This window comes from Emydura macquarii, unplaced genomic scaffold, assembly GCF_026122565.2.
Source record: "Emydura macquarii macquarii isolate MOO-44397 ecotype Brisbane River unplaced genomic scaffold, CSIRO-AGI_Emac_v2 contig_2473, whole genome shotgun sequence".
NCBI lineage: Eukaryota > Metazoa > Chordata > Testudines > Chelidae > Emydura > Emydura macquarii.
In genome coordinates this window covers 40,473,486-40,485,848 of record NW_027132610.1, presented here as the reverse complement: position 1 = coordinate 40,485,848, position 12,363 = coordinate 40,473,486, and the positions used below count along the sequence as shown (strand labels likewise).

The 12,363-nt window shown below is 43.1% G+C and overlaps 1 protein-coding gene across 7 annotated transcripts in view; it reads left to right on the top strand.

Moving 5' to 3' along the window:
• The window catches only part of MYCBP2 (MYC binding protein 2), a 477,832-nt gene that overhangs the window by 17,921 nt on the left and 447,548 nt on the right, over nt 1-12,363 (top strand). For all 7 annotated transcript variants that reach the window (XM_067563270.1, XM_067563273.1, XM_067563271.1 and 4 more), the window contains exon 2: nt 3,462-3,537. In XM_067563270.1, the coding sequence (XP_067419371.1) occupies nt 3,462-3,537 (76 nt within the window). The remainder of the gene's footprint in view (nt 1-3,461; nt 3,538-12,363) is intronic.

The window sequence follows — 12,363 nt, the reverse complement described above, 5'->3', positions numbered from 1 at the left end:
TGGGGCGGGGGCATAGGGAGCTCTGCGAGCCGCATTTTAACTGTAAAAGAGCCACATGCAGCTCCCGAGCCACGATTTGGCCACCCCTGTAATATATGGCTGAAGGTATATCGTAAGCCAGTCACTGTCCAACATTAAATAGTGGTAAACAAGGTTTGGGATTTGGTATACAGAGACTTCAGTCTGTTTAGTACCATGGCAAATACACAATTAAAATTTGTTTTAATATTTTATTAAAGATAAAGAAAAGAGCAGCAGCAAAAATATTTGGTATGTAAAGTATTAAAGTAGGCTTTCAGTTTAACAATATCCCTTGTTACCATTCCCTTTAGGTGGGGAGAATTTTTAAAAGGGAAAAGCCCCCTTGTTTGACAGTATAATATGTACAGCATGACAAGATGGTAACAACTGAACTGTTGTCTGCTGTTGTTAAAATCCAATCCTGTTTCATCTCAGGTGGTAGTTAGGATTCAGCTGGAGCTTGTAATGGTGGCGATGTAATCTAGATTTCTCTTTCTGGCCCAATCTTCTCATGCCTCTCACAGGATCAGAATGACAAGGCCCAGGGTCCCAAGAAACTATATGGAAGACAGAACAATGGTGAAGTTCACTCTAGTAGCCTCCGTCTATTTTTCCTATTTTTCCCTTCAGTGTCTTTCTTTAAGAACTCACAAAGAGAATGGTGGGTAGAGTAGCCCATCTATTTTGTCCACTTATTAGGCCGAATGGCGCCCACACCAATTTTGATTCACGAATTTCTGGACCCATATTTTCTTGTTGACCAAACATGGTCTTAACACTCTGAGTTACATCAGTAGGCCTTTTTGTTTGGACTAATTTAATTTTTTTCTTTGTACCTTTTCCTATCAACACTTTTATTGTGACATCTTATGAACTTAAACTTTTTACACATGAATTCACAATTAGGGTAAATTTTTAAGTTCAATTATCACAACAGCCTCCATATTCCTTCCTGTGGACACCCTCACAAAACCAACTTAGTTCTCCTGCCCAGCTATCAAGTCCCCGGTTACCTTGCCTATAGTCCTCTTGAGGTGTGTCTACCAAGATGGACCAAGAGTGGAAAATAACATTTACTCAAGAAGGGGCCTTAGCTAATTCCACTGCTTTGAATTCTCACCAATCCCTCCTCTCATCACGTTCAGGACCTGAAGATGCAGGACGATCTGGAAGGTCACATGAGGGGGAACTGAGATCCTTTTCCCTTTGTGCAGAAGCAGTAATGTTATAGAATTGGTGGATAGCCTACCGCATCCTTATTTCAGCTGCTTACTACCTGGCCTCCAAATGATGGTGTCAGCAGATACTTCTCTCAGGATCATGAGTGGGAACTTGCCATCTCCATACTCAAACATATTTTTCACTTGGGGTTTTCCAGAAGTAGATTTTTTTCTTTTGCCACTGCCACCAGCAGGAAGCGTGCACAGTTTTGCTGAAGAGGAGGTCTAAGTAGCCATTCCTTGAGCGGTGTTTTCTCATATCTTGGTTGAAGAACCTGTTATACCTGTCTCCCAACACTTCTCGTTCTCAGTCTTAAACAAGATGAAGTATGATGGAACCAAGATTGTCTTCATTGCAACAGCTTAGCTGAGATGGGTATGATTTCCATACCTAATTTGCATTCTCCTCTCTTCCTGCTATCAACCTTCCATTAATGTCCAACCTACTCACTCAGGAAATATTCTTCATTCCAACCCGAATGCTCTGGGACTCAGGTCTTGATACCTGACTGCCTGCTGGAGATAGAAAGCTTCTTATTTTACAGAGATTCAAGGTGTTCTGTTGAATAGTAGGAAAGAGTCATCTAGAAAAAACGTATGGACAGAAATGGAAGAGTTTTACAGTTGATGTACCCCACAACAGGGGTTCTCAACCTTTTTCTTTGAGGTTCCCCCAATATGCTATAAAATTTCCAGGGTCCAGCTGGGTGGATGGGAGCCTCAGGGCTATAGCCCTGCAGAGCTTGGGGCTTCAGCTACAGAGAGTTGGCAGCGAGGAGGACTAGGGGCCTCAGCCATCAGGCGGCGAGGGGGGCTTGTAGCTTCAGCGCTGGGGTGGGTAGGTTCTGAGCAGTGGGGTGGGAGCTCCGGGCTTCTGTACTGCTGAGCTCCAGCAGGGTGGAGCTTGGGGCTTCACCCCTGCGGGAGCACTGGGCTCCAGGCTTCAGCCCTAAGGCTCCGCTCTTCATTTCAGCCCTGTGGGAGTGCTGAGACTTGGGGCTTTAGCCCTGCAGGGAGCACAGTGGCTTGGGGCTCCCTGCAGCTCTGCTCCAGTTTCAGCCACACGGAGGTGCAGGGGCTTGAGGCTTTAGCCCCGCCGTTGGCGCCAGGGCTCACTGTGGCTCCACTCCTGGTTTCAGTGCTGGGGCTCAAGGCTTTGGCCCAGGGGGGAGGGAGCTCTAGAGTTTGAGGTTCCCCATGGCCCCACTCCCAGTTTCAGCCCCAGGGAGGTGCCAGGACTTGGGGCACCGGGCTTCAGCAGCGGGGCTCTGCGGCCTGCTGAAATCAGCTGGGGGCTTGCGGACCCTTGTTGAGAACGGCTGCCCTACGACACCTGTCTCCCCTCTCAGAAATCCTAGAGTACCTTCTTGGTTTGAAGAATACAGGCCTTTCTCTGAGCTCTGTTAAAATTTGTCTAATGGCCATCATGATGTTCCATGCTCTGCTGGAGGAGTTTTTTGATGTTTGCTCACCCTGCAACTTCTAGGTTCATCAAAGGGTTATCTAACCCATTTCCAGATGTCAAGGACCCCCATTCTCGGATTTGGACTTAGTTCTTAACTCTAATGCAGCCTCCCTTGGAACTGCTAGTGATGTGTTCGCTCTTACGCCCTGCCCATGAAGACCACTTTCTTGTTGGCAATCACCTCTGTGTGGGGATTTGGCGAGTTGGTCATGCATTTTCATAGTCATCTTTCCTACATGGAGGATTTGGCTCTGACTTATGTTAAATATTTTATTAAAATGTACACATTCTATCCTGACAGAAGTACAGAGAGAGAGTTTCTGTACTGAGGATTGTTTGCAATTCTTCCCATCATTTGTCCAGCACCAGTGCATTACCATCAGGGCTAGCAGTGGTGAAAATGCTAGTGTAGAGAGGGAACAGGCATTTTTTTTTGACATCTAATCCTGTTTAGAAAGGGGAGAGGAGAGGTCATTGGTCCAAGAGCTCTGTGTGAGTCCCACTGGGTTCAATGGCGTAGTGAAGTATAACTTAAAGGTAACTGATGCATTCAGCTATAGCTGGTGCTGGTTGCTTTGGGCATGGCCCATATGGCTCTTGAATCATTCGTTGTTTGGCCACAAAAAACTCCTTCCAGGTGCTGCTGCTGCATCCTGTGTGGGTGGGGTAGTAGAGGCAACAGGGCCAAGTAGTTAATAAAATATGTTTCCCATTAAAATTTAACTTTTATTCTCATGAATGTTTCACTTTTTCAGGAGTAAGAAAATCTTAAGCAAGAAAAAACTGAAAAGAAAACAGAAGACTAAATTGAAAGTGAAAACACAAAACAAGGTAAGGTAAATGATGTGGAATCTGTATGTTCAATTTCAGAGACCAAATATCTTTGCAATAATTAAAATAATTTCAGATGAGGGACAGATAAAAGAATAAAAACAGTGAGAGTCCTGTAGCACCTTAAAGACTAACAAGTTTCTGCAGGCATAAGCTTTCGTGAGCTGCAACCCACTTCATCAGATGCATGAAGTGGAAACCACAAATAGGAGGGGTGTGTGTGTGTGTGTGTGTGTGTGTGTGTGTGTGTGTGTGTGTGTGTGTGTGTGTGTGTGTGTGTGTGTGTGTGTGTGTGTGTGTGTGTGTGTACACACACACATCCAAGGGTGGGAAACATAACAATGTGGAGGGCAAGTGCTAACAAAGTCAATACAGTTAGGGTAGATGAGGCCTATTTACAACAGTTGATTAGAAGGTGAGAATGTGTGAACAGTGACAATTACTTCTTGTAATGAGAGAACCATTCCAAGTCCCTATTCAGACCCAGTCTGATTGTGTCAAGTTTGTATATGAGTTCCACCTCTGCAGTTTCTCACTGAAGTCTGTTTTTGAAGGTTTTTTTGGTGAAGTATGGCAACTTTCAAGTCAGTTACAGAGTGTCTTGGGAGATTGAAGTGCTCTCCTACTGGCTTATGAATGTTACCATTTTTTATGTCTGATTTATGTCCATTTATTCTTCTGCGTAGTGACAGTCCGGTTTGGCCAATGTACATGGCAGAGGGGCATTGCTGGCACATGATGGCATATATTACGTTAGTAGATGTGTAGGTGAATGGTGTGGCTGATGTGGTTAGGACCTGTGATGGTGTCACTAGAGTCGATGTGCGGGCAGAGTTGGCAACGGGGTTTGTTGCAGGGATAGGTTCCTGGGTTTGTGTTCTGGTTGTATGGTGTATGGTTGCTGGCGAGTGTTTGCTTCAGATTGTCTGTAAGCAAGAATAGGTCTGCCTCCCATGGCTTGAGCGAGTGAGGGATCATCTTCTAGGATAGTTTGTAGATCCTTAATGATGTGTTGGAGAGATTTTAGCTGGGGGCTGTAGGTGATGGCCAGTGGTGTTCTGTTGTTTTCTCTGTTGGGTCTGTCCTGTAGTAAGTGACTTCTGGGTACCCGTCTGGCTCTGTCAATTAGTTTCTTCACCTCCCCAGGTGGATATTGTTGTTTCAAGAATGTTTTATGGAGCTCCTGTAGGTGTTTGTCTCTGTCTGAAGGATTGAAGCAAATTGGGTTGTATTTTAGGGCTTGGCTGTAGACAATGGATCATGTAATGTGTCCAGGGTGGAAGCTGGAGGCATGAAGGTATGTATTGCGGTCAGTTGGTTTTCGGTATAGGGTGGTATTAATGTGACCATCCGTTATTTGTATTGTAGTGTCCAGGAAGTGGATTTCTTGTGTGGACTGGTTCACACTGAGGTTGATGGTGGGGTGGAAATGATTGAAATCCCGGTGGAATTCTTTGAGGGACTCTTTCCTGTGATTCCAGATGATGAAAATGTCATCATTGTAGCATAGATAAAGAAGAGGTGGTTGGGGACGAGTTTCGAGGAAGCGATGTTCTAGGTCAGCCATAAAAATGTTGGCATCCTGTGGGGCCATAGCTTTGCCACTGACTTGAAGGTATAGATTGGCTTAAAATCTGAAGTAGTTGTGGGTCAGGACAAAGTCACATAGTTCAGCTACCAGGTGTGCCATATCATCATCAGGGAAAATGTTCCTGATGGCTTGTAGTCCATCTTTGTGTGGAATGTTGGTGTAGAGAGCTTCTACATCCATAGTGGCTAGGATGGTGTTTTCTGGGAGATCACTGATGGATTGTAGTTTTCCCAGGAAGTCAGTGGTATCACGAATATAGCTAGGAGTGTTGGTGTCATAGGGCCTGAAGAGAGAGTCCATATAGCCTTATAATCCTGCTGTGAGAGTGCCAATGCCTGAGATGATGGGGCATCCAGGATTCACGGGTTTGTGGATCTTGGGTAGCAGATAGAATAACCCTGGTCGGGGCTCAGTGGGTGTGTCTGTGTAGATTTGTTCCTGTGATTCTTAGGGAGTTTAAGTATATGTTGTTGTTTCTTTTTGTATTCCTCAGTCGGATCGGAGGGTAGTGGCTTGTAGAATGTGGTGTTGGAGAATTGTCTGACAGCCTCCTGTTAAGATAAAAGAATGTTAACCAACATATTTATTTTGTCTTTTTGAAAAATAAAAACATGGATAAATTTGTATCCACTGTGGATGATGTGATTTTGGCTGCAAGTTGAAAGTTCTACAATTGTTTGGGTTCATTGAATCGTTATAGAAATTTATTTAGTGGTAGTGTTCAGTATTAAATAAAATAGTAAGTATTTTTGGATTAATAGTTCATAAATTGTTGGATTTCTTTCATACTTAGTTAAATAATGTCATACATCATAAAGTTTGAAAAAAATAGTGTATACATACCAGAACAAAATTATTGTGAGAGGAGAGTTCTCCCCACATTGGCTACTGGGAAGAGAGGGCCCCCAGATATATAATCAATTTGAAGCCCACCCTTTAGCTACTAGGAGAGGCAGAATTTCAACACTTTGTCCTACCTCCTCCTCTGGGACTAGGGGTTAGGTGTAGGTTCTTACTGCTTTCTCTCCCCCATTGTTCACCAGTAATCCTTTCATGCTATCTTGGACAGCACATTGAGCTTTGGGACACTATTTGATGCAGTTATCCCCATTCAGCTCTAAGCAGCATTAAATATGAGAAGATCTTTATAAATTTCACTCTGCTGCATTGGAAAACTACTGTTTGACCGTTAGAAGCTTGGGGTAGGGCAGAAGAGAAGACTGTCTAATTATAGCTCGGCAGCAGTTCTGCAAAAAAGGACCTGGGGGTAACAGTGGATAAAAAGCTGGATATGAGTCAGCAGTGTGCCCTGGTTGTCAAGAAGGCTAATAGCATATTGGGCTGCATTAGGAGGGGCATTGCCAGCAGGTCGCAGGAAGTAATTATTCCCCTCTATTCGGCATTGGTGAGGCTGCATTTAGAATAGTGTCCAGTTTTGGGCCCCCCACTACAAAAAGGATGTGGACAAGTTGGAGAGAGTACAGCAGAGGGCAACAAAAATGATTAGGGGGCTGGAGCACAGGACTTCTGAGGAGAGGCTGAGGGAACTGGGCTTGTTTAGTCTGCAAAAGAGAAGAATGAGGGGGGATTTGATAGCAGCCTTTAACTACCTGAAAGGGAGTTCCAGGGAGGATGGGGCTAGGCTGTTCTCAATGGTAGTAGATGACAGAACAAGGAGAAATGCTCTTCGGTTGCAGCGAGGGAGGTCTAGGTTGGACATTAGGAAAAAGTTTTTCACTAGGAGTGTGGTGAAGCACTGGAATGGGTTACCTAGGGAGGTGGTGGAATCTCCATCCTTGGAGGTTTTTAAGCTGAGGCTTGACAAAGCCCTGGTTGGGATGATATAGCTGAGGTTAGTCCTGCTTTGAGCAGGGGGTTGGATTAGATGACCTCCTGAGGTCCCTTCCAACTCTAATATTCTATGATATAATAGAGTTACACCATGGGTGAGGTAATAGCTTTTATTGGATTACCTTCCACTGGCAAGAGAGAGAAGCTTTTGAAAGTTTGAAATCTTGTCTTTCACCAACAGAATTTGGTCCAATAAAAAATATTACCTCACCCACATTGTTTCTCTCATATTTAGGGACCAACATGGCTACAACAGTGTAAACAAGAATAGTTATATATTACAAAATATTAATCAGCTTTTTAAAAAATTCAAACACTAAAGGATTTGATGTATATTTATTTATACCAAAATATTTTGTATTTAAATTAATATTAGTTGAACGTTGTTTTTGCTGAAATTCGCTCTTTCTAAAGAAGTTTTCTAAACTGTTCTATATTCATGTGGACGTGGAACTGGATCCCTTTGATTAACAAAAAAAGGCTCATCGGGTGATGCCAATAGTATAGTAAAAAACCCAGCAGTTAGAACTACTGTATTTTCTACTCTGAAAGGCTGTAGAATACCCTTGTAATGAAGAATTTATTACACGTCAATTCTATAGCTTGTCTGTGCCTACCAAGTCTACTGTAGGTACTCTGACTCCAGAAAGATGGGTTTGAGGGCAAAACCAGAACAGTTTATCTGGCTCAGAGCTCAGTCTTGCTTTGATGGATACTTACCAGACTGTTCTGCTTAAGTCAATGGAGCTAATCTTCAGGACTGTTTCCTTAAAAAAAAAATACAGCAAATTGTCAGTTTACTCATATAAACTCAATTTCTAAACTATTTTCAAGAGTTTGGTAATTAGAGGGGAACTTTTGCCTTCTTTCAGTCACCCTAGCAGAGCTCTTCCATTATCAAATTGGCAGCCTAGATAAAGGACAAAACTAAGAAGTCTAAGTAGCACTATAGGGTGTACTTGGTCTGTGAACATCTCTGTCTTTTAAGGGTAATTAGTGCTTTCTTTAAGTAGGACATCTCTTCAGCTGTGTACCTTACTTCCAGCAACAGACCAAGGCAGTCTTTTATTCCATTGAAAGTGGATCAGCTAGGTCAGTGTCAAACAAGAGGATGAATCTGACACCTCTACACTCCAGAGAGCTGAGAATAAAGCAGATTCCTTGAACCTCTTTCCTGCTGCCATTACATCTGGTGAAAAGGCAGGGTCTCTTCTGGGTATTTGAAGAAGTCCTTGGTCATCTTTAAGGCTGCAGTTGTTGCTAATCAGCTAGTACAGACTCTGCTCTAACTGACCCTCAAAATCTGCATCTATCGCGCAAGTGATTTGATTTCCAGTATTTTTTGTCAGTGTTCACAACAATTTTCACATGAAGTGTTAAGCTGGCTTTATTCCTCTTTGAGGAGACAAAAGAGGTTTGTTCTACTTTTTCTAATTAGGTACACAGATCCTTGATACTAGGGTCTCTGTACTATGCAGCCTTGGGGGCAGGCCTTTGATGGACCTATTCTCCATGAACTTATCTAGTTCTTTTTTGAACCCCGTTATAGTCTTGGCTTTCACAACATCCTCTGGCAAGGAGTTCTGCAGGTTGACTGTGCATTGTGTGAAGAAATACTTCCTTTTGTTTGTTTTAAATCTCTTGCCTATTCATTTCATTTGGTGACTCCTATTTCTTGTGTTATGAGAAGGAGTAAATAACACTGCCTATTTATTTTTCTCCACACCAGTCTTGATTTTATGGACCTCTATATTATCCTCCCTTAGTGGTCTCTTTTTCAAGCTGAAAAGTCCCGGTCTTTCTAATCTCTCCTCATATGGAGGCTTTTCCATATTCCTAATCATTTTAGTTGCCCTTCTCTGTACCTTTTCCAATTCCAATATCTCTTTTTTTGAGATGGGCAACCAGATCTGCATGCAGTATTCAAGATGTGAGCATACCATGGATTTATAAAGAGGCAATACGATGTTTTCTGTCTTGTTATCTATCCCTTTGCTAATGATTCCTAACACTTTTAGCTTTTTTGACTGCCGCTGCACATTGAGTGGATGTTTTCAGAGAACTATCCACAATGACTACGAAATCTTTCTTGAGTTGTAACAGATAATTTAGACCTAATCATTTTATATATACACAGTAGAACCTCAGAGTTACGAACTGACAAGTCAACCACACATCTCATTTGGAACCAGAAGTACACCATCAGGCAACAGCAGAAACAAAACAAAAAACAAAAAAAGCAAATACAGTACAGAACTGTATTAAACGTAAACTACTAAAAAAATAAAGGGAAGCAGCATTTTTCTTCTGCATAGTAAAGTTACAAAGCTGTATTAAGTCAATGTTCAGTTGTTTTGTTCAAAGTTATGGACAACCTCCATTCCCGACGTGTTTGTAATTCTGTGGTTCTACTGTAATTGGGATTGTTTTCCAATGTGCTTTACTTTGCATTTATCAACATTGAATTTCATCTACCATTTGTTGCTCAGTCACCCAGTTTTGTGAGATCCCTTTGTAATTCTTTGCAGTCTGCTTTGGACTTAGCTATCTTGAGTAGTTTTGTATTATCTGCAAATTTTGCCATCTCACTGTTTACCCTTTTTTCCATATCATTTATGAATCTGTTGAACAGTACTGGTCCCAGTGCAGACCCCTGGGGGACATCACTATTTACCTTTCTCTGTTTTGAAAATGGATAATTTATTCCTACCCTTTGTTTCCTATCTTTTAACCAGTTATTATTCCAAGACAGAACCTTCCCTCTTATCCCATGACCGCTTACTTTGCTTAAAAGCCTTTGGTGAGGGACCTTGTCAAAGGCTTTCTGAAAATCTAAGTACACCGTGTCCACTGGATTACCCTAGTCCACATACTTGTTGGTTCTAGTAGATTGGTGAGGCATGATTTTCCTTTACTAAAACCATGTTGACTCTTGCACAACAAATCATATTTATCGATGTGTCTGATAATTCTGTTCTTTACTATAGTTTCAACCAATTTGCCTGGTACTGAAATTAGGCTTACTGGCCTGTAATTGCCGGGATCACCTCTGGAGCTTTTTAAAAAAATTGGCGTCACATGCTATCCTCCAGTCATCTGGTACAGAAGCTGATTTAAACGATAGGTTACATACCACTATTAGTAATTCTGCAATTTCATAAATGAATTCCTTCAGAACTCTTTGGTGAATACCATCTGGTCCTGTTGACTTATTACTGTTTAGTTTATCAATTTGTTCCAAAACCACTCTAATGCCATCTCAATCTGGGACAATTCCTTAGATTTGTCACCTAAAAAGAATGGCTGAGGTTTGGGAATTTCCCTCACATAGACAGCCGTGAAGATCCATGTGAAGAATTCATTTAGTTTCTCCACAATAGCCTTATCTTCCTTGAATGCTCCTTTAGCATTTCAATTGTCCAGTGGCCCCATTGGTTGTTAAGCAGGAAGCCTGCTTTTGATGTACTTTAAAAAAAAATATATATATATGTTTGCTGTTACTTTTTCAGTAATTCAATTCAGATAATTGCCTCTAACTCTTTTTAGCTAACTGTTCTTCAAATTCTTTTTTGTCCTTTCTAATTATATTTTTACACTTCACTTGCTGGAGTTAATGCTCCTTTCTATTTTCCTCAATAGGATTTAACTTCCACGTTTTAAAGGACACCATTTTGGCTCTAACTGCTTCTTTTACTTTGTTGTTTAGCCATGGTAGCACTTTTTAGTCCTCTTACTATGTTTTTTAATTTGGGGTATACATTTAAATTGAGCCTCTATTATGATGTCTTTAAAAAGTTTCCATGCAGCTTGCAGGGATTTCACTTTTGGCAATGTATCTTTTAATTTCTGTTTAACTTCCTTATTTTTGTGAAATTAAATGCTATGGTGGTGGGCTACGTTGGGTCACTCCCCATAGGGAAGTTGAATTTTGTTCTTCTTTGAGTGCGTGCTCATGTTGATTCCAATTAGGTGTGTGTGTATCTCGTGCACAATTGCTATAAGGTTTTTCCCCTGGTACCTGTAGGGTCAGCTGTGTAGTCTCCTGGAGTCGCACCTCTTTGGTGCCCTATATAGGGCTCTTAAGACCCTCTGCCTTCTCAGTTCCTTCTTACTGCCTGTGACAGTTAGCTGGAATCCATTGCTCAGCCAGGGTCCTTCCTCCAGTGTTTTCCTTTGATTTTCTGTAAATAGTTAGTAGTTAGTGAATAGGTAAAATTACAATAGTTAGATTATTTGGATCCCTTTAAGGGATCATTACTCTTCCGTCCCCCAAGGGCCGGGGCATGCCTCGGTCCCCTGTTTTCAAACCATGTGGGACTTGTAAGAGGCCCATGCCAAAGAGCGATCCGCACACACAGTGTCTTCAGTGCCTCGCGGAGACGCATCAAAAGAAGCGCTGCAAAATTTGCAGAGTTTTGTACCCACTCACAGAAGAAAAGAAGCCAAGGGCTGAAGTTCCTTCTGATGAAGGCAGCACTGCATCCATCCCCTAGCCAGTCAGAGCCGGGACCCAGTTCCTCGGCTTCGTTCAGGAGTGCACCGGGGTCAATTTGACATCTGGTGCCAAAGAAGGACTCAGGCTCACGAGACCCTTGGCACCATAAGGGGTCCCCGGCATCGAAGGCCTTGATGAAGGTACGACATCACTCTCATTCTTGGTGCCTAAGAAGAAACAGAAGAGCATGGATGGGGTCACTCACCCACACCTAAATCTTCTGGGCATAAGAGTGCTGGTGCAGTGCGACCCACGTTGGGCCACTCCGGAACCTTCCCTGCAGCTACAGCACTATCGACTCTGGCCCTGCAGAGGGGTATGTTGAGTCTGGTGTCACTTAGCTCCCCTACCGGGGAAGTAGGGGAGGAAGAGCTGCAGTCACCATCTACACTGGAGACCTTCAAAATGGCCAGGGAGCTTATTGAAGGCACCGAGATGCTACCGCAGTACTCCTTGGAGGGAGCACTCCCAGTGCCGAGACAGCGGACGGTATCGTCAGCAGGGAAACTGGCGATGATGTCCCACCAACCATTGCCCCGGCACTGATCGCTGATACCTAAGGGCACTGCACTACCTTGATCCCCTAGGAGCAAACGCTCCAAATCAGACTAGGAGGCATAGTCTTATTCCTCTTGGAGGAGTCGGCACTGGGACAAAGTGGGGTACTGCAGCTGGGAGATGGCGAATCTCTTCTCCATGCCGTAGCCCTTGCAGTGGCAGGCCCCATCGCAGTGGCATTTCTGGACTCTGTGGGCATTCCATCAAGCCCAGAGACTGCATTCAGGCCAATCTCTGTCTCTGGTGACCAAGAAACTACCAAACTCGGTCAGAGATGATAACAAGAATGGAGGCCGATGCTGGCACAGAATGAGACCGAATCAGTGCACAG